General features: G+C 40.4%; 1 protein-coding gene across 4 annotated transcripts; it reads left to right on the top strand.

The window, feature by feature from the left end:
- Positions 1–879: 879 nt before the first annotated feature.
- On the top strand, positions 880–23,254 carry LOC112456906. Of its 4 annotated transcripts, none has more exons than XM_025019704.1 (8): positions 880–1,532; positions 3,746–4,212; positions 6,379–6,510; positions 12,181–12,273; positions 17,040–17,142; positions 17,226–17,412; positions 20,650–20,731; positions 21,474–23,254. In XM_025019704.1, exons 2-8 carry the CDS (start codon positions 4,060–4,062, stop codon positions 21,618–21,620), a joined length of 897 nt encoding a protein of 298 aa, XP_024875472.1. In that variant the 5' UTR covers positions 880–1,532; positions 3,746–4,059; the 3' UTR covers positions 21,621–23,254. The 4 variants fall into 4 exon arrangements, with proteins under 4 accessions (XP_024875472.1, XP_024875471.1, XP_024875474.1 ...); XM_025019703.1 differs by having other exon boundaries at positions 880–1,566; XM_025019705.1 differs by lacking the exon at positions 880–1,532 and adding an exon at positions 1,961–2,039.
- Positions 23,255–23,365: the final 111 nt, after the last annotated feature.

Below are 23,365 nucleotides of genomic sequence, written 5' to 3'. Positions count from 1 at the left end.
TTTATGCATGTGTACGTATGTACATATAGTAAACTGCGAGTGTCGACATCAATCGCATACAATATCGAGAAAAAGTTTCTTGACAGAAATGTATACTTGTTAAAAGTACAGAGTTGGTAGTAATCGATAATGTTAGAAATTATTGATACAATTATCTCGTGCCACTCGTGCAATACATTACGTAAAATCGCTTGGAATCGTTCTCGAGGAACTACCAACGATCACAGCACAATATTATGTAAGGATGATAACAGAAAATTCATCTGCATATACAACTAGGATGTTTGCTAATTACCTGGGCATCTCTCGTGAACAAGTAGCTTGAGTCAAACTGAATAAAAAAATTCTTTACTGAATTACTCAATTGTTAATGAGAAATTAATTAATATAAATCTGCGAGTAAGAGTGCATCCCCACGATTCAGCGACAAGAGATTTTGTACATAAAATTATTTCATAAAATTTGAAGAACATAGTCGATAAATACATAATTTTAAACTTGGAATATTAGCGAATATAATTCAAATTGCAGGTTGTGGATCAGCGTCAGTCCTTAATAGCCGGTGATTATACGCCTCACCCCTCGCTCCGCTTCGCGCATCGAGGAGCACTTCCGGCATCCTCGCGCGTCGATTGTTCGCGGGCGAATCCGCGGCCGCTACGCTCCTGATTAAGGGGGGTCGGAAGTCGAAGGTTGAAAGGTAAGCGTATAGATAACAACGGCGGCACACGGCAACGCGTGCATGTCCGTAGCGAAAATCGTGCGCCGGTATGCCGGCGAACGTCGGGACGTCGGCGACTACCGCAACTCCCCTTGGATCGCACGAGGGTAGTCGGCAGTCGCGTGTACCCGTAGTCGCGAGGGGGTGGCCGACCGCGTTTGAAGCGCCCGTATACGTAAGAATGTAATCGGCTCGGCGAGAACTACTCCGGCCGTCGCTCGCACGTCCCGTGGAATTCATCGTTTCTGCCGTGGTGGCACGCGAGAAATCGTAATAATCATAGTCGCGGGGGATGGGAGGGCACACGTCGCGCCCGATTCGCGCGCGAGAAGTACGTCTCAGCCCTTAAACGAGGGGAAAGAGTGCCGTCGAGGACGAAGACGGTACCGCCGAACCCCGAGATCGATCCCCCTCGTTCACGCGCATCCCGGACCGCATTTACAGTACAATCGTGCTGTCAGCTTCGGTTATTATTGACCGTAAGACGAGGTATTGATCGGCTTGTTCCCTTGAGTGACGTGCAACGTGGTATCGAATCGGTGCTCGGCAGCGAATTCGGCACTAGAATCGATAGTCTACGCGAGCCTGTCTGTCTCTCCGATTTCGCCACCCGCGTCTGCCGCGAGCAGCGGTATAAAATTTATATTTGATCGCTACGTGACTTGGTGACTGGAATCCGCTTATCTCTCCCCGCTGCTCGTTCCATTGAATAGTATTACTGCAATGGTATTACTTGCGCGCCGAGCTTATATCGGGCTCTAATGGCAGGCGATCGGCTCCACGGAACGAAACCGGGTATTCATTGATGCCGGTAATGCACGCGGCTCGACTGTATACGAGCCACGGTAACGCTTTTAGCGATCTTGCACTTCTTCACTTGACACCTTGCATGTTTAATTCCACTACGTGCCATCGCGCGTTTGCACGTGCAAGCGAAAAGGGAAAAGCGATTTGCAAAGCTTAAGTAGAACTTCTGGCTTTTAACTCGATCCTAATCGTAAAACTCAGACGTCTTTTTTTTTTTTCATCGCTGCCAGAGAAAATAGCGTTGTACCATATCGCCTTGTACGACGGAAATGCTTCTCGCTAATAGAAGGCTGATAAGAGCGAGGTGCGATAAGCAGAAACGTTACAAACTCGCGTCGCGACATGCGATCCGGAATAGTTTTAATCGGTACGATATGTAGGATAATGTGTCGCATCGTCAGTATAAGTGCCTACTGCTATTTGCGGAGAAACACTCGCCCCGGGTTTTTCCTCACTTCTGTGATTTTACTTTTTGTATTTTGACCCCTCGGACACAATCAGCAACTCGGAGGTTCGCATCAGGGAGTCGGTTTTATGGTCAATTGTACCGTTAAGTACATTTGCGGCTTATTTATGGATCGCGGGAAGTGTTATTGTTTGTGGTGCATCGCATTTGTTCGTAAATCCGTATCTGAATGTAGAGATCAGAATAAAGCACGTTTATTTTCTCCATTCTGTATACACAAGTACCCAGCTAGATCATTGAATATCTATTCAAACTGGATTTTAAGCAACTAAAAATAATTTTCGAATATTTATAGTCAGCTGTATCAGAACTCTTCTGTATTTTACATATAAAAAGAAGCAAAAAACTCACATTTTGTTTATATTTATTGCTTATATTTAGATCAATAGATCTTTTATTTTAAATTTTGTAACTTTGATCTCAGGTTCATAATTATTTGAAAAACCTATAAATACTAAGTCTAATATAAATCGATGCAAAAATTATACTTGATCTACTTGATGGTTGTCATATTGAATCCGCTTTTTAAATTTCATAATTTTAACCTCAGATTCGTAATCAGACCACAAAAACCTATAAATATATTATTTTTACCTAATTCAATAACATTCTACAAAATTCTATTCGTACAAAATCACGAGACGTTATAATATCTCGAAGTCATACATCTGGTTATGTGTTAAACATATATTTTAGAACGAAATTTTCGTGATTTAAGAAAAAAAAAACTATGTCTTCTATAAAAACTAGACAAGCTGATGAATATAGTTCTAATTATAATGGCAAAATATTAGATATTTCTTTTGAAGCATTCTGTTTAATAATATAGAATACGGATGATTTTCTTCGAGAAATTATATTTTTCTTATTTGAAAATGTTTATATTTTACAAACCTTAAATACATAATTGAATATAACTCTTTTATATGTCATATTATACGTACAGTTATAGCCTGACCCCAGTGTGTGTAACTCAGTATTTATTAATCTAAAATAATGATATAATTAGATTAACAATAAAGCACGAATGTATTGTGTATGAATATTGATCGAAGTTTTCAGCATTTTAAGATTTTAGTATTTTTGCAGACGGCTAATCGTTATGATTTAATCTTAATTATGATTAATTAAGTTTCTTCAGTTTTCATGACACACGAAATTCTAGGGGATGACGTTTTATTTAAAAAATACAGAAGCAAGAGGAAATACAAAATACTTTGTTACAGTGTAGATACCAATCTGATGCACGACAAAGCAATAAAATATACAATAGAAGTTATATAACAGTTGTTTTCGCGTGACAGATAAAAGTGATTTATTAAACGTGATCGGAATATAAAGTCGGCGACGCGCCATTATTTATAGCGGTCGAATGCAATAAGCCTGCGCTTTTCAATCGCATGTTCTACACATCTTCCTACACATTTCTCTCCTCTCTTCTCTAAATAATACAAAAAAAATCTCAAAACGCGTAGGCATACCGTCGCATGCGGAAAAGTGCCGCGAGAAACATGAAATATAGCGCAATGCTCGTAATTTAAATGTCGGCATCCTAATCCAATTACGCAATTGTTTCGTGCACGCCGGGTTTGCAGTGTCGGGACACGTGGAATTAAATCGTAGCTCAAGCGTTCGAATGAATGAACAAAGCTTCGGGGGCTTCGTGCAGACGGAGAGCAGAGGGGTGGATTTGCACGACTCGTTTTTTATATCGAGAAACGATATATAAAACCCGGATGTCTCGATTACAGCGCGGTGTCCTGGCATCGGCACACCTATTACACCGTCAACTACGTACTACAACGGCATCGTATCTCCCGCGGGAAGAGCGATATTCTGTTAAATCGATAACGAATGATGACAGAACCACGTGCTGCGGCATGCGACTTGTACCAAGTCGCTCCTGGCCCTATTTTGGCATTCGATATTCGAAGCTGGCATGCCTGAAGAGTATACGCGTCACGTTGCGTCGGGATATCGTCGGGATACAGCCGCGCTGTACGATCCTTTGTTTCTCTTTCCCTCCTCCCCCGTCCGTCGGGAGGCCGGGATAGGATATACTTAAATGGCGCAGGAAGTTCCTGAGACAACGTACGAGCCGGAAGTCGAAGAAGACGCGAGGAGAAAGCGCGAGCGCCGTGTTGTTCAGGAGGGCACGGCGTTATGGAGGCGACGGAAGGAGGAGCTGCAACGTCAAAAGCACCGCGAGCAACGTGAAGTATGTGTCACACAAATGGGCGTTTCTGGTTTGGCCACGTTGCTGCCGTTTATACCACTTGCCCTACGGCCTCGACCTCCCCCTTAACGTCATTGTCTCGCCTTGCTATTGTTACCGATCGGATAAGGGTCTACTGCGAGAGATACGGCCTCGGGATATATTCGTTGAACCGGAACGTCATTAGAGCGAAGACGGGCGCGGACTTTGGAAATTAATCCTTCGCCAGAGTCTGTAAACGGTCGGAGACATTAAAATTCAACAGCGTCACTTTGAATTTGGCGGTTAAAAATTCGAAATCGTATTTTTCTGATATCATATCACGGGATGAATGGCACAAATATTTATAATTTGTTCATAAATAAACTATATTTAGTCTAACATTCAAGCGAATAAAAGAATTAGCAGCAAATGAGAACATTTGAAATGAGATCAATATTACTCGATGAGAATAATACTTCCGAAATGGAAAATTGAGAATACTGAATTATGACAAATATATCAAATAAATCAAGTGACCTTTTCGCTTATTCCCATTATAGACGTGTTTTGAAAATGTCGCTGTAATTCCAGTACGTGTCTGACCCAGTTGCGTTTATTTCTACGTTTCACGGGGCGTGTCGTTGAATTCGGAGAGCGGGAAATTACGTGCGAGCGAACGGTAATAAAGCCATCCCATTAAAGTGGATTTGCATAATCTCCGTCTCTAACTGTCTTAAGAAACAAGCCGCGAAAGATAACCCAATAATCTATCACGGTCTCTCCTTTACACAAACTGCATGTCTCGTCCCGCGTGCTCGTTACAAACTTATAACAAACGCTGCACCAGCGCTCGTTAAGTGTTGGGGTCGCGTTAATAGTAATCTACGAACTGATCGCCGGCGCAAACTGTAATTAGAAATAAAATCGATGCATTACGTTGAATGTTCAGGGAAGCGTCCACGCAGACTCCTGGAAAATCTACGAGCGCGATTCGAGTTCGGGATAATTTATAAATTACGTCCCCTTTAAATCGTTTTATCAATATTTGATTTTCTTCAATTCCGTAGAGGTAACTTGTAAAACCAACATTTCCGGATTGTTTCTTTCGGATAATTTTTTTATGTTTTATACGCCAATTATATCCGGCATTTAAAATCTCACGTATTCTCTCTCTCTCATTTTATTTTGGTATTGATGCAGCATAATGATGATGCGCAATCATCACCGGGGCGGTCCTAAATATTTGCAGAACACGCGCTCGTTACATTCATTACCATCCCCCTGTGAAAATAACAATCCGCGCGGAATATATTGTAAAAATGCATACGCGTACACGCGCGCATATACATATATATGAATATATAATATGTATATGCGCACATGGGTGTATCCAGTTCACCGTAATACCTGTCGCGTATACTTTGTCCGCCGTTTCAATCACTCAAAATACATGTCGAAATTATGCCGATGAAAATCCCAGCGTAATTATTGCTTCGGTGATTATTTCGTATCGTTAATGCAACACGTCGACCGTATTAAATTGTATTTACTGCATACGGAGGGAGGAGGAGGTGGCGGTCGGAATTTATCGTGTAACCGGTATGCTAATAAAGACAGGCCGAGGGATTACTCGCGGTCCCATCCCTCTTATTACTCGGGAATCTGGTGCGGCCGCGGTCTGGTGCAAGTGCACGCGGTCGAATGCAAGTGCGTTAGCAATGCTGCCGGGAAGGGCTGATACGCTCAGGGTTAATCCTATCTGCCCGCAGGGTTCTCCGTATGATCACACTGACGACGCTAAACGCTTCTAAGTTAAACCTCGAACGACTTCCCTTCCAAGCGCAGAAGCTGTCTTTAATTTGCGGCGCCGTGCTAGACGCTGCATGCATTTTCGATCTATTACGAGCGCGATAGCAGCTTATTTCACGCATACCGGTCACACGCGGTGCTCTATCGCGCATTTAAACGAATTTTCTGAGAACTAGTAAGAATTTAATTTAAAGAAATTCTTCGTTTTATTGCAGCTTTTATTTGCGCAACGGAAAAATTCAAAATTCAGACACGCGAAATGCGTGATTACCGCGCAAGATGTAACTGCAGTCGCGCCGGCTGACGTTCGCGTAGTTCAGCCGCGACGACTTTACGTAATTAGAAATTAGATTCCTAATTTCTTTTTTTCCCTTGCAGCTACAGGAAATTCTGGCCAATTACTCGCCGTGGGGTAAACCAGGTGGCGGCGCACCCTGCGCGGCTACTCTGAGAAAGAAAAACGTGCCTCTGGAGCCGCTCGAGCCGCCGGGATATCACAGTTTCGGTCAGGTAAAACTAGAGAGGCCCGTAGCTGTCATTTTTCTTTCCGCTCGCACCCTCGTCGCGAAACTTTCGTCCCCGTAAATCCGACCCCGGCCGGCACGATCGCATGCACGTTACTCGTCTCTGAAAACTTTCGGGCTCGCTTACGCACGTCGTCACGCTGATGCACGCGAGAACGGCGTTACCCGCGCGAATAAGATTTGTCGTCGCGTTTTTAATACTTCCGCGCATCGGTGTTCCCGAGCCGATAATTTCCTGGAGCAAATGAGAGTTGAATAACTCGCGAGAGAACTTGAAGTTGAAGTGGCCGGCCGTCATACTGTCGTAAACGAAATGAATGTCGTTTATACGAAAGATAAGTTTCCGCGGACCTATTTCGATATGCGATTTGGGATGTTGCAAGAAAATCGCGATGTAATTATGAAAAAGAGAAGGAAGATTTCACTTTGCAGTGCAATTTTTTCGCAACATTTGAATCAATCAAATATACACGAAAAACTTGTGAAAAATGCACGAACTTGCTATTTCTTGCTATAAGAAAATTATTATGGATGGTTTAGTACGGGACTACGAAGATCATTCAAGTTTAATAATAAGCGTACGCGTTTTGATTGCGCGCGCCGAACAGCAGAGAGTTTACGTACAAATCGAGTTATTAAATCCGTACGCGGAGTACATGTATAAACACGTGTGGCCATGTATAAAACACAAGAGCCAGGAACGTTGTGTTATCACGCAACGTTGTGTGCCGCGTGTAAAATTTTCAGGCAGTACTACTGGTAATACAACATCCTGTTGGTACACACATTAGAATATTCTGTCTGGCATTTAAAGGATCGTCCATGGGGATGTCTCACTTTATTGATTTATTTTTGTTAGAAATATCAACAATTTCGTGACTCTTTGCGATAATTAATTTCTTCGGGACCGGAAGCCTAATATTAGGCGCTGGAGTGGCGCCGTTTTTTTCGTAGTTCAACCCACAAGGACAAAAATGTTCTAGCACTAAAACTAAAAAGATTGTTTAAAAAAAGGCGCCGGTTCTGTAGAGGTTAATTAGATTTTACTGAAAAATTGTGTACGTTATATAGAATTGAACGTATCATTATTTCAGTAAAGCACTGCTCTAAAATGTGGCTTTTACTCTAATTTTGTTTTTTTCCTAGAATATAAAATGGTTCACTTTTTTTCTAAAAACATTTATTAATATTTTAACAATGTTTATAATAATTAAACTAAATTCTTCATTGTTCAAATTAATTGGCGGTAGGTCTGTGAGTAAGGCATGGCCTGTTTAATAAATCTAGGAAATCTCTCGAGAGAGTTGCGGAGCGTTCTCTCTCAAAATAGTACAATACAATTGCATTATATTATCTATCTCGAACTCGTGTAAGTAATGATTACTGTGCAATCCTCTGAAGGCGCGGTGAGATTTTTTCTTGTTGTTTTCTTGATATTTTCGATATTCATCATCCGGATAAAAGCTTAATGCAGTCATACGCAGGATGATTAATGCATCAAATGATAAATTTTGGGATTATGTAATTAAATTTATTCTCTCTCTCTCAGCCAGAGACAGATGATGATACATCTGCTAGAATTAAAGTTTGCATGTTTACTTTTACTTATGTATAGTATTGTGAATCTTTATCCATCTTCTTCGCATTTTATGTGTATTACAGACTGTATATAAAGATTTATTAAGACTTATACAATATTATAAATCCCAAGCTCGACTTCTTTTACGAGTGATGAGTTTCTAGCACACAATTATATAATAACATTTTGTTGTCTTTTTATAAATCTACATGCATTTTATCTTTTAAATCCTTTATTAAATATTTAACGTTTGTCGTTTAATGTACTTTTTAAATTTAATTTAGTCTTATACGTTTATTTTACTTATTTTTATATTTTAGAGACACAATTTCATAAAATTTCCTGAGATTATACTCTTTATGATTTTTTAATTGATATCTTGAAAATAAATGCTCCTTTATATGATACTTTAATATATTCCGTAGATGGACATGTAGATATAGACAGAATTAATCTCTGGCACTATGGAGTAAAAATGTCCATGGAATTCACCTCCCTTGTTGTTTTGATTAAACGAGCTTCGTATTTCCATACAGATTTCCATACGTTTTCTTTACCGCGACATAAATACGTACGACCGTACGTAATTTTTTACTCGGCATAATTCATCAAAGAGAGAAAGAATACACACATATTTTTCTGATTTCTTAAACATACATTAAGATAAAAAAAAAATGAGAACGCATATGGGACAAATGCATAAAATACTTTTATACTTTTTTAGCGACTATTTAAATGTTTCATGTATTTCATTTTTGAATATCCTTTTTATATCAAAAGGTCGAAGGAATAGTGGTAATACAATTTGTATGTGCATTTGTCGCATATATTAAGTGCTAGCTACTTTTTTATATCTTCAGCAAACCTTAGAAGTTGTCATTAATGTTTGGCGCATACAAAACTAGGTCACGAATGTAGTCACGAACCGCATTTTTATTGAAGCGACAAAACATATTTTACTATTTATATGTTTTCCATGACATTTGCTGTATGCGAATATGCTTTAAAATACTTTAAATGCCATGCGATTATGCTTTTGAACATACATAAATGCACTTAATACTTATATTTATATATTTCGAGACTTAGTATAAAGAGCAAGAATATTTGCTCTATTCTGGGCGTATAACAAATACAAACAATGGCAGCGATCTGTTCTAGCTGATTAGTTATAGTCGCAGTTGCTTAAAAAAAAAAAATTTGTTTAAACGCATTCCCGCACATCTGGAGAAAATTTTCGCTTGCTTGCGTGTGCGTCGCCAATTAGATTTGCATCTTTGTGCGCTTGTGCGATCGTTATAACCGCGCAATATCGCCAGTATGCGAATTCATCGCTTCAAACGGCATCAGCTCTCCGCTCTCCCATAAAATTTCATACAAAGGCAAATTACGACATACGACTACTCCTGATTCTCGACGACACGAACCGTCTGGCAGACGTCGCGCTTGGAATAGCATAATAGCTCCGGAAGTCGCCTATATTACTGCACCGAATATTGCAAAGGCAGCACGTAGGGGGATTCCGATTTCTACGTTGGAGAAATAGGATAAGGGGAAGAAGAACACGCCCGATGTTGATTCGATCCGGTCGTAATCAACGTTAAGGGTCGACTGCACCGACACGACCTAACTCTCAGAGGATTAGTTTTAGCTCGGGTTAAATAAATTTCTTCGTCTTTAAACGAAGCGTTATTATCTGAGAAAAAAAAGAACAAGACGTTAAACGTAAATCTTTCTTAATTGATTCGAATTGTTTTACACAATACGAATAATTATCGGCCGTGTTAGCTATTCCGAAAGTTCTTGACGAAAAGTTTCGGAGCATATTATCCATAATGCAAATAAATGAAACAATTGTTTACATACGTATAATCAGTAACTGGCGTCAGTAATAAAAAATTATAAAAGTGTTCGCGTGAGTTTCCGTTTTTTTGGTTTTAGAAGTTACAGATAAGTTTATAGCAAAATTAAAATAACTACGTTTACACTGACTATGCGCAATTGCAAATCGGTAATTAGCATGATACTCACTCACTCCCACGAGTGAATTCGCGATTTTATCGTCTTCGCGCGCGTGTGTCGATCAAACGCGGTGATATCGCTCCGTCGCCTCGTCAGCGTAAGTTCCCATTAATATCTCATCTGACCTCGTACACACGATACCTTTCCGATACCGCAGACATGAAGTTTGTATTGCAATGTCATCATGTGATGCGGGACACGCGATGACGCGTGAAGTTTAGCAGGTCTCGCTTTATATAGAAAACTGGAAACTGCTAACTGTAGCTGGAAATTGCTTGCCGTAGCAGAGGTGGGTCAAAGGTTGTTATTTCGAGTGATATAATTTTAAATTTGTCAATATAAGAGCTTTTTCACCAACTGCTATTTGAGGTTTCGGGAGACGACAAGAAAATAAAAGAAATTTTGATCGTGCAGTAATTTTAATCCGCGGGTTAAATAAAACGTGATATTAATTAATTGATTTTTGCATGTTTGTTTTTATAAAATTAAAATTTACTCTACAAACGAACATTTCTATTCGATTAAATTCTATATATATGTTTGTAGTTATTTCAGTAAAATTGAATAAAAAACATTTTAGAGTAATGAAAATAATTATACTTTTTTCTGGTATTTTATAAAGAAAACATCATTAAAAGATGATTTTTTAATTAAAAAAAAAATATTAAAAGATTTTTAACTTCAATATACATTATAAATATTTTCATGATTTTTTTTTCATTAATTACCAAAAGAGACGCCTGTAATTGTGCGAGATTTTCGGGACAGACGAATCCGGAAGAGGGTGCAGAGGTTGATTCTTTCACTTGTGGAGGGTCGCAGCTATACCCAAATGAGTTGAGCTTTATTGTCGAACATGGTATCGACTCGTCATGCCAGCAAATACGAGAAATCTCGTAATGGACTTTCCTTGTATGTTGGACACGAGGCATTTTTCTCGTGGCAATAATTTCGAGAGAGCGGCTGTGCCGCCGGGGCCGAACACGTCGTATCCGCTCCAACTCGAGACGTATAGTCGATTTCTCCGATCACGTAGAACTAGAAACGCTACTTCCACAAAGTCGATTCTCCCCTGCCTACGGGTCCGCTGTGAAATTTTTGACGCACCCATATAGAATCGCGAAAAGGAAACGTTTTAACGACACCGTCCGGCGTCGTGTAAAAATGGTTTCTCTATTTGAACGAAAAAACCAGGACGCATGTCGAATTTTTTTCCGAGCTATGAAATAGGATAGCTTTGAATGCTCTAAGTGTTTCTCTCCTTTTCGTTTTTCGCTTCTTTTTCTAACGCGACGGTAGAATTTCGGGGTATACATTTTTCTAAAACGCGGACACGTCGCAAAATTCACAAGCGTGTGATAAGTACATAACATGTTATTTCGCCACTTCAATTTTCATAATGCGCGCTTCATATATTACGACAAAAATCAACATTGTTGGTTAGTTGAACTAAACCGATTTGCTCACATCTAAGCAGATTAAATAATAAACCGACTTGTTCTATTCAAGCTTAATCGAAGCGGAGTTCGAGAAGACGAGGACTTATAAAATATCTACTCGCATTATTGTTTCATCCAAGCTGAAACGGTTTACGCGGAAACAGGCTGGGAACAATCGATCCCACGGTCATTCCACGTATACCGACGAGGAGACGAAAAGGATTCGCGAAATTGGCGCAGTAGCTATACCGCGTGCACGAACATGTGCAAACATCGTATGATCGCCGCTCCGTTCCTCGCTGCATGTGCGGTGTAATTTTCGGGATTACGTGCCGGTTGTAGAAATTAGGCTGCGACCGCTAATCGGATGCAGATGAGGTTCTAACGCGAGCGCGGTGAGTTTCCTCGCATCCCCCTTCGCGTTTGGGACGCGATGACGGCGCGAGTATAGTGCACGCGGGGGAGGTCGAGGATAAGCGCGCGGGCGCGCGAATAGACGCCGAGCACGTGTTCCAGTATCACGCGACGACGATCCCGTAACGCGTACGCACACGTATAGGGGTAGAGGAAGCAAGCCTTGGAAACTGTTTAATATGCGATGGCGCCGTGTGCTTAGCTGGTGCATCCTTCGCCGTGGGGACGGCCTGGTCCTGGCGGAGCTCCTTGGAGGGATCCCAAGTCGCTGGGTGTGCGCTTCCTCGAATCCATGGTACGCATATCTATATCGTCGCGTTAATCGCACACGGGGACACCCGGAGATATACGCCGGTGTCTCGTTTCCGCATCCGCATCTGCTAATTACGGAAAGAGAATCCGTAATCATCGACGTCGCTTTGCGACTTCTCAAAGCGCTGGCGGGTTCTTTGTGCGCGCGATACTTCAGGAACGTTGCTCCAAGTCGCGTCGGGTGTGCGTTACTTCAATTATATACAGCGATGGCAGGCGCGAGGCGTTAACTCGTGCGCGGGTCGGGAAAACGAGCACGTAATAGATGTATTTTCCAGGGGGAGCTGAGTTATGTTTCTCCTTTTTCAAAAAACGAGATATTTTCAATACGCGAAGGGTAAGAAGATGTCGCACCGAAAAGAGGGAGTGTCTCATATTTTTGCACGATACAGAAATAAGATGTTCAAACGCGTCGCGTTTAAAGACACAGCTTTGAATCGATTGCCGTCGCTGTTTCTATTAATTACGTAAGATCTCTTTCTACATTTCCTTTATACAATTGGCAGATTAATAAGGCACGAAAATTTCATCTCGGATATTTATGCACGATAATGTAGCGTAACGGTGATGCGTTCTAGTGTTGACAATGCGTAATACATTACGGCACCGTTGTAGCGGCGTATAATGCAGTGCAATTTAGCGCATCGCCGCGCGACGTGCCGAACATACTTGTGATGCCAAAGCTGCGCCTCGAAAATTGTTAATTTAAGTTAATTTAAATATTACTCGTGTCAAAACCCTCTATCGATAAAATTATTTTATTTTTTGCAAACAAATTTTAGTCGTGAAATAAATATTAGTAAAATTTATTGTAATCAAGGCAGAATAAAAATTAATACAGAAAAGAGCGAGTAATTTTTGTCACAGACGCGGTATTTAAAAACGAATATTGCAGAATATTGGTAATGGAATATTGGTAAAGCCACTGTGAACACGTCGCTGTTTATGACGGTACAAAACCATTTGCTCTCAGTCGTCCCTCGATAAAATTTTCGAAGCGGGAAGGAGAGGGAAGGAAGGATAGATGCGACCCCGCTGTACTTTCGAGAACCGATTCCTACGTAATTGCACGTTTAAACAACAACCTCCTGCTGAGAAACCAATTGAAACGATAACGAAATTACATTGTCACGGCGAATGGGAGTATCCCGCGTCAGCCTGTACTGGCAACTTTGCATCAAAACTTTCTACCGCTGCGCGAGAGTAACCCTGTTAGATTGACGAACATTGGCCCCGAGGGGTCGCAAACTATAGACGTCGCGGTAATTGAAGGGTTCGCTGCGAGAGAGAGATAAGTCCATTTTGATATATTTTTCACAAAGACGATAGTCCGGAAATCTTCTTATTACGCTAAACATCGTGCAGCAGCGAGTCTAAATTGATTATCGCAGTTTCTAACTTAGAGATGTAGTAATATATTAATATGTTTCCTATCGTAATGCAGTTACACACAATGTTCAGGAATATAGGATGCACTTGGTGAATATGTACAGACGGTATTTTTGCCGAAAGAGGAAATAACATTTCTATACTTTTAAAATTAGCTTTTAAAAACATATTATTTGCGTTATCTTTTAGCTTAAAAAAGAAATTTCGTAAATATTTATGACTCAGCTTGCAACTCTTCTCTCTGTGTGACAGTTCCTTTAAAATTAACTGAGAAATAAAGCTCTTACCGATTTACTTTCTAAAATTATTTATATTGTTTTTAAGAAAAGCACTTCAACTCTCATTATAGTAACAAATTTTATTACGTGCACTTTAAATTATTATGATACTTGTATAATCGCATTTTTTTCTATGATTATATGAAAGAGAGACTTCCCGTATCGCAAATCAAGAATTTAGCGCGGTATCGCACGAAACTTTTCAATTATTTCCCTCGCTCGGCCGTGATCTGTTTCCATCGTTGGAGTCACGTATGCACCGGTAAATTATTTCACTTGGCGGAAAGATCATTGATTTTTTTACATCATCAAGAATGAAAGTATCAATCGCGGGAGAGGAGAAGTGCTCTTCGACGGATGAAGCCGAGCGGTAGGGAGGGGAATACAGGACGAAATACGGGAACATGAAGCGATACAAATTTATGTGAGAGCGCGAGGCGCGATATCTGTTGTTCGATACGCGCCCTCGTTAAAAACGAGGAAGTTATCTACTCCCTCTCACACGGTGAATTGCTGTGCAATTAATCCCGAGGTGAAGCGCAAGTAAATCGCCGTTGGCCACTTTTTTTCTGCGCGCTGTAATTTACCACGTAAAAGAGATACCACAGAAGGAGATACATAAAATAAAGAGGGAAAGGGGGGGGGGAGGAATGCGTTTTTGCTAAGAAATTAAATTGCGCTCGCACTAGTCGCCCTTCGCGCGGAGATGCGCCGAATCGTGGTTCATGAAATCTCTCCTCTTTCTTTCTTTTTTTTTTTTGCGAGCGCACGGCCGGTAAATGCAATAAACTGGTCGACGCGACGGAGAGAGAGAGAAAGAGAGAAGTCACGTATTTATTTGTACACCGCATGACGAATGCGGCTAATCTGACTGCGAAGCTCGGCCGGCGTTTTTCCGCGGGTGAAATTCTCGGGAAATCACTTTATCGTTCTGCGTTTTTTCCGATGAAGGGAACCGTAGAAACGTTGTGACCTATCTCTCTCAATATTATGCGAACCCGCGCGCGCGTGCGCGCACACGCGCCTTCGAACAGAAACAGAATTCACAACAGCGATTCTAATCGCCGATGCTGCGCGGCGATCTCGATTTTCCCGTATAATTTAATCAGTGATAAACAGCATTTGCAGATGGACGGTTTTGGAATTATGTATACGCCTAGTTTTGGACACTGACAGTTCCCAGTTAAATGTAAGTTCGTCAAGGAGATTGGCGTTCGATTTCGCGCATGTAATTTCCATAATTCCGTTTTCATCGAAACGAGACGACTAATATATCGCTCGTATAATGTTTCGCCGGTAAATTTACGGCTCGCTTGTGTACTCAATTAACTATCTTGGCGCGCGGAAACGGAAATGAGAATCGCGTATTACGCCCGTGTACAAGATCGGATAAGTCAATGTAAGACGGAGGGGGGGGGAGCAAAGTGCGCGCGGTGACACACTCGCGTGAAACTGATACACGCGCACACGCAAATTTCGAACGTCGCGTCGTCGCGGGTGGGGCTGCGCGTTAATTGCAAGGAGACACTGAATTCTCAATTGCCCGTAATGCGCGCACATAAATCTAAAGTTACTCTCGACCCGGTAGGATTTCAGGCAGGGCGATTTGCAGGAATCGGTATAAGTTTTTGCCGGCAGTGACACGTCGCGCCGGACAGATCTGCTGCTCCCGATTCTCGGGCAAGCGCGTCCACGACGGGTGGCGCGATCGATAGGCTGGCAACGATTTTCGCAACGGTGGATTTATCTCCGCGGAGCGTAACAATCGTGCGCACCACTTGATACGAAAGAGCGTGGCGTTATCAATTAAACGCGATCGGCCGTACGGTAATTCATTCGTTTCGCGAATATAAATCCGTCTCTTCGAGAACGCGCCGGGCGTTCGTACGTGCCACCGAAAAAAAAGAGGAGGACGTCGCAAGATTAGTCGCACTCGTGATAACGGTTCGCGGCCGCGGGTGATGGAACTCCTTCCTCGGGCTTCCCCCGGGCTCGTGGTTTCTGACGGCGGCCTCGAATGTCTCCTCGGAGAGAAGCATGCGGCTCTTAATTTTTAATTAACCGCTCCGCCGCCGCCTCTCGAACGTGCGCAACGCGCATAACTCCGGGCTAATTGAACGATCCTCCGGGCGCGCCTTCCTAAGCGCGACCGGAAAGTTTTAGACGGAAATTTATTAGCGCATTCCACTTTGGAAGCCAAGTTACCCTCTTATTACGCGCGCAGGCTCCTTCATATTATGCTTATACCGATCAGATGTATATCTCTTAAGCCCGTGGTGCTTCTTCCCGAATGCGCGCGTGCGACCTCCCTTTTCTGTCTCGTCGCCGTGTATACTTGTCTGCGGATATGGATTTATGGTGGGCGGATTTATAGCGTGGTTTTTTCCCTTATAATAAGCCGGCGAGCTTCGTTGTAACCAGCCTGCTGCTAACGAGACCGACATTGATGAATGAACGCGCAACTCGGGTCGGATCAAACCGCGAGTATACTACTGATTACGATGCCGGGGATTTCTTTTTAAACTGTTATTCTTTCTGCACTTCGATTTTACGTTTTCCCTAAGACTTATATGTATTCTGATGTGTTACATTAGTATTACTATATTGAAATATCGGCGCCAATCATATTTCGACAAGCGTTTTGAGATTCCGTACAGTTTATAGCACGTGATGATATAGAAAGTTTTGAAGATATAAAATAAAAAATCTAGTTGGAAAGAAATTATCTTAAACAAGAATGAAGTAATGTTCAGAAAACGCTTTTTTATATTACAAAAATATCAGAATTTTATGTTATATAAAATTATGTAATATCTTTTCAATATCTTTTTCTTTTCTTTTGTAAGGTGACATTTAAGATGTAGGTTACATCACGAGATTTTCATAAGACAGTTTAAAAAATGTTGTTAATTGAATAAAAACAATAAAATAGAAATTTATTTAAATGAGTGCTAAAAGATAAATACGTATAAAATGAAGTATAAATAAAGTACAAAGTAGCAAATTGGCGAACGGAATTAAACGTAATAATAAAGAGAAGAGAGGAGAACGCTAACTGGTTAAAAGCTTCAACTTGCTTCAGGGTTGGACGAGCAACTCCACGATCGACAGACTATACAAGAGGAACACGGACCCTCCGGCTGTTGTGGACGTGAATAAATTCTACGATGACAGGGCGTCGCCAGGTAAATAGCAGAGGTTGCCGCTTGCTTCTCGCTGCTACCGGAGCTTGAATCTCGTCTCCGTGTCGGTCTTTTGCCCCCAATAGGTATCGCTTCGGAAACACAACCGGTGCAGGACCCGAGGAATTTCTACAAGGAGGAGGTTCAGGTGTACGAGCTTACGGGTGGTGTCGAATTGGTACCTTTGTTAACCAGCAGACGCCATCAGTCGTATCCGCAGACCAGGCGCTACCTCGCCACGGATGCCACTCGTCCGGGATACACGATAGAATCGTAAGTACGGCGGAGGTGGTGGCCGTGTTTGAATATTGGCTTGTTTGTCCCCCAAAATGATCGATTCGTTGTCCGATGAATGCAAAACATTCCGTCGCTCTGCGTCGAATATCTAAATTTACGGAAACGGTAAATTCCGGATTTTGATACGTTACAAAATTGCTTAAATATAACTCCTCAATAATTGTAAAGTGACAATTGAATGTTATGCCTGTTTTTGTGCTTTTATATTAATACACTCGGGAATATCATGTTGTATAGCGTGTTAACACACACTGTCCAATCAGATTCATCGCGTCATGTGAAATTGCAAACGCTGAAGGTGACAGATGTTGAGATGATGGCATAATCAATAAACAGCATGCCTGGGTATAAATACGTAACTGGCTGTAATCACGTACATTTACTCATTACCGTAATTGATATTAAAAGCCCTTATTGTTGTCCCGCAATTTACTTGATGAAAATTTTATTGATCACTCATTTAGTCGAAAGTGCATTTGATATTTCGCATCCCTTCGACGGGAAGATATGCATGCCAGAGTGTTAGAACTGCAATTAAATAAATCTAAAGCGAACATCTCGCATAATATATCGCTACATATATTTTAAATATATTAGATTTCTATAATACTTTATATTTCGGAACATTTATTCGGAACCAAACATTCTCTCAGCTATTTCCACCATTTTTTATTCTCTCGTCCACTTTTTTAATCCTTGACGTGCTTTCTTTTTCTTTTTAAATTTTAACAATCTGACTTGAAAAGTCACCGGGGCGTTCTTCGTATAAAATGTAAAATGAAAAACAAGACGAGCAGAACGACGACGCGGGCATGACATCGCACGTTCGCATTTTGTCGCGTAGTAAATGTCAATTCTCGATCATATAATGCCGATGTATTTGCAATCAATTTTTCATCTGGCGTCCTCCTAAGTATGACAAACCCTACAAGACACGACGGTGACCGGAGAATTGGTTAGTGGCGATACGACACTCGGGGGATATAACTACATTACAGGTAATCAGCCAATTGACCCGGATGCACTCGACCTCGACCATTTCACCTGTTCCTGCTCAATCTCATCCTCATTTTCCTCCCTTGTGCGCTAACGTCGCTCCAAATATTCATCAGCATAATTTTCCGTCGCCATCGTAAAAGAATATTTTTCCACGAAGAATTTACTCCTCGGAGAGATATAGTCGACTCTCTAGGAAATGCCTGATCGGAAGGTTTTACCGTAAGCTTCCTGCATAAATATATCATTATATAGCGCCGTTTCACGCAAATATATTCTTGTTCTAAAATTTCTCGGGAAAAGTTTTAAATGTGAATTTCTTATTTCTCGCGGAATTACGCGTTATACATGTACTGAAATATTTATTCTGATATACACAATAAAATTATGTTTGAATGTATGACAATCTTTTATTTTTGAATAGAATTCTTCGACACGTGTACTTATACGCAATCATCATGCGAAGCGGGAGAGGGGGAGAGAGAGAGAGAACTTTTGTTTTATTTTAGCTGAAAGCTAAATGTATATTATGCAAATAGATTTTCTAAAATATTTTAATGCAAATTACGAACAGCTTTATACGTACACTACAGTGCAATCGTATATAATGTTTGAAATTGGATGTATGATATATCGAAGAGGGAAAGAGAAAGAGAGAGTTGCTAACGTGACTGTTAATATCATTGTCCTATCATAAACATTTTTAATGTTCAAAGTTCTCCGTCCAGTTGATTGAGTAATTAATGTGACTTTTTTCTGGCATTGCATCCAGATAGGGTAATGCTGATTTATCGTTCGATAAATCTGCGTGTAAACGGTCGCAGCGCCGGACGGGAACAGAAGCAGCACCAACCTGACATGTAACGAGACACTTTGATAACGTTTAATGGAATAGCGTATGAGAGAAAGTTGCGTTAGCGGAGGTGTGCGACGTAGTTTATAACACCAGTTGGCCGACATTCAAACGCTGCAACGCCTGTAGTAATTAATCACCCTCGATTATCTGTCACCGTGCGGCGATAACCCGGAGAAAAAACGCGGAGGCGCGAGCTCGGGGCGTTATTCACTTAAAAAAAAAAAGAGGCTTTTTACCGCGCTTCTATTTTATTTGCATGTGCCTCTCTTTTTTTTACGACGGTAAAATCGCGAAGGTACCTCGGCACCGCGGGCGCAAGTATTTAATTTGGCGACACACGAGGAACGATATTGCGTTCGATTGGTTCGCGTTCCCGAGCGCGCTATGCGAGGTATTCGTGCGAGTTATGAGCGCGAAGTCGTTAAATACTATTCAAAGCATCGAGAAAATATCGATGACTGCAGCCGTTCGAATGAAACGGCTCTTTTTTTCTAGCGCCAGTTGGCTTAATTTAGCGTTCGACTCCGAAACGAATCAGAGATGGATCGTCTGGGTCATGTCACCTACAATATTTATACGATTCACGACAATGCAGAGAGAGAAATAACGTCATTTACGGCCATTTATGCTATTTTCAGACTGGTTCTGGAAAATGTGATAGAGTCGAACACGGAAATAGAAGAACTCTTCTAAAAAAAAAAAAAATAACGCGAACAAGCCAACTTGAAAACAGGAAGAGTTTATACACAATATTTTTGATGTTAACATTTAACAATCTTTTTCCTTCTTAATCCTCTTACATTGCAATTAGAAACGTGGAGACCCTTTCTGTACATATCTGTAGTGTGTGTTTTTTTATAGTTTTACGTAAATAGGATTTAACGCCAGTTCCGAATAGCCTATTAGATGAGTTTTCACAACAAGATACTTTCGGTGGTTTGCAATTCCCTTCCGAGAACAATCATTTTACCGACATAGATATTATACTATTATTTTGAAGTAATTTTGTTACGCTCGCTCAAATATGGCATACTTTTCTTTTTTTTCGTTCGCAAAGATACCTCTTATTCTCGACTAAATTGAATATTTTATTTTCAACCATATTTGTCCGCGCACCCAAATCCTTCCGTCAGTCTCATTTGCATTCCATCTTCACGTTTTGGGTACGATGATATTAAATAGTTCGCTCAAGGAAACCCAATGTGGTTCGTCCTAGATAGCGGTGCTCCCCTCGAACCTTTATTTCCCGTAATCTGCGCCTCGGCGCACGTGCCCCCGTCATTTCCGCGGGGGGTGCCGTGCCCATCAAAGAAAGGATATGAAAGCTGAGTGTGACGGCTGTCTCTCCTTTTCTTTTATAGGTTTCGCGCGCTCGGTGTTGGCAATCGAGAATACATCGCGGATCTCGCCGAGCAAATACGTCGTAAGCGGGACAGGGCGTTGGTAAGTGCCGTATGATCGATGACGACTGCGCGACGTCGAACGGTAATTCGAAATGGGATTAATTGTACCGATCTCTCGGCAATCTCGTTACCGTCTGTTATATTGAATCATATTGATTATGCGTATCTCCACGTACCAACGCGACATTGCGGATGATGAAATCAAGCGGACGGTCCATAAGGATACTGTATTCGCTTAATCTGGATCGAAAATAAAACTGGATTTAAAAATACTTCATTTTTAATATCCGGTCAATTTTATCTCTTTCATCTCGATAATCCCATTATTCTATATTATTCTAAATAACGAAAAAATTTCAACTATGATGTGACAGACGATTGACCAATGCCGTAAATATAACTTGCATGTGACAATTCGAGTGAAAATGAATCTAAATTATATTAATACCAAATATTAAATTAATATAGTTACCATAAAATTTTAAAATATAAAATAAAAGAAGTATTTTAATGAAAATGTTATTTTTGAAATTCTATCTTAAATATTTCTTAGAAGTTTATCAATTCTTTTGTGTACGATATTTAAAAAAAGAACTTTGCTTATTTTATATCTAAATTGAATATTTAAATCCGTCTTTTTTATTCACTATACTTTACAAAATGAGAAACTCCAAACCGATATTGTATTTCGCAACTGTTCGACTACGCTTGCATGGAATATCTTCCTTTCTTTCAACATCGTCTAAGGTTACAAATCATTCTGTACTTGGATCTCGTTTCAGGAGGAACGGCGGATCGAACAGGAGAGTTGTCGTAGGCACTTCGATACTTGGAAAAGGCTATGGGGTAGACCGGGCCACGGTGCCCCCATAGATCACGCGCGGCGGAACAATCTCTACAACATCCTCCATCGACCGGCTATCTATTGAATTTCCCTGTAAAGCGTTTCGCCTTCGAGCGAGCGTAAAAGGCGGAGGTGACTCCGTCTCTCTACAAAATGCCGCCTTTTATTATACGAAAGGAGTGGAGGCTATTAGATACTGGCGACGAAACGCGAGATAGGGAGTATCGTTTCCACAGGGGATGGTAGCTGGGCATAATGCATAAATAGCTTTCAGTTCTTCTTCGCAGGATGATCGCGTGCCCGATGTGCATAATATCATCCCTCATTGAATGCAGATTAAAATCTCTTATGTGAACCGTTTATTTTCAAAGTCACGTAAATCAAGTTGTGTAACGTATGCAGTGTAACTAAAATTTGGGTGCAATGTTTGATTCATCGGTCTTAAATAAGATTTTAACGAAGATTATTTACATTATTTTCAAAATAAGCTGTTCATATAGTGCATATCAGAAATATACATATTAAAAGAAAAATGTATAGTAATGAAAATTATAATTTTTATTGAAAGTATCTTTCAACGTTGCTAATATTCAATATGTAACTACGCTGCGTAATTATAAAATCAAATGTTGCGAAGGAAAAAGGTAGTCAAAGATTGTATAAGAGGCAGTAGAGTATTAGAAAAAAAATATGTTTTTTTTAGCGTCGGCGTCCTTTGTTTCTTATGAACCGACTTGACATGAAAAAGCGAAGAGTATATCGAACAACCTATTAAATTTCATGAAAGCCTTGCAAGAGAGTGAAGGGCAGCTTGATAAACCAGGACTATGAGTGCCGCCGCGATTGACCAGACCTCAAAGGAGCAATCTCGTGAGAATCTAGTTGCTGTATGCGGGTCGATAGGTTTTAAATTTCATGAACACCAAGGAACGGCCATTTGAATATATGTATGTATAGGTGCATGTGATAACGCGCGCAGTACCCGTGAAAGAAACGTTTCTCATCATCAGTCATCGTGTCGCTGAAATCTGGCTACATGTTACTTCACTTTTCTTATCTTTATCTAAAGGAAATTCATGTAATTTAAATCTCTTGACTTAGAAAACGCTTGTAAAACAACAACTTGGAACGTTCGTTTAACATTTTAGAGTTAAGTAAAGTATACTAAAATGTCGTTTTAAAATGCGTACGTCAGTACTTATTTTTAAAAATTTAGACGCAAAAATTTAGTCGTTAATAAAAGCTTTTACTGAATTTATTAAAAATTTACACACGGAAATTTAATAACTAACAAAAGTTCACTTTTGTTTCACAATCAGTCGTCATATTTAAGCTGGTATTAAAGTTACGTTATTATAAAACGAAAGCAATATTTAAGAAAGAAAATTCCGTTATGATTAAATGAAGAAGAAAAATGTAACATTCTTTTGGCTTTGATTCTGACTCTATGTATAGAAGTATAGAATATCAGAGATAATTCTATTCTGCTCATTAATAACTTAAAATTTTTTAATACGTTTTGTTCGTAGTTGTTGTAATTAATTAATGCTCATGCGTTTGCAAGGCAATGTAATTTCGGATAAGCACGCTGTTGTGTTTGCGGCGGTGAGATGCATTTTTAACGATGCGGCTTGATGACGTATAAAAACGTATATAAAATGGTTTCAGCAATTGTTCAAATTTTTCTGAAAACATGTTTTATGATCTTAAATATTATATTCAAAAAGGCTAACATGTTAAATGTGTTAAATAATTAACCATATTATATTTATTAATTTATTGTTTGATCTTTATTTAATTACTTTGGCGCTACTGAGGAATCATTTATTG

This window comes from Temnothorax curvispinosus, unplaced genomic scaffold (assembly GCF_003070985.1).
Source record: "Temnothorax curvispinosus isolate PA1 unplaced genomic scaffold, ASM307098v1 QBEX01007285.1, whole genome shotgun sequence".
In the NCBI taxonomy this organism is placed as follows: Eukaryota; Metazoa; Arthropoda; class Insecta; order Hymenoptera; family Formicidae; genus Temnothorax; species Temnothorax curvispinosus.
This window is presented reverse-complemented; position numbering and strand designations above follow the sequence as displayed.

Excerpts from the sequence above, each read along its gene's own strand:
- LOC112456906 (XM_025019704.1), top strand. The coding sequence starts at position 4,060 with ATGGCGCAGGAAGTTCCTGAGACAACGTACGAGCCGGAAGTCGAAGAA. Across the intron at positions 4,213-6,378 it reads AGCACCGCGAGCAACGTGAA|CTACAGGAAATTCTGGCCAA; the intron begins GTATGTGTCACA and ends TTTCCCTTGCAG. Across the intron at positions 20,732-21,473 it reads GTAAGCGGGACAGGGCGTTG|GAGGAACGGCGGATCGAACA; the intron begins GTAAGTGCCGTA and ends ATCTCGTTTCAG.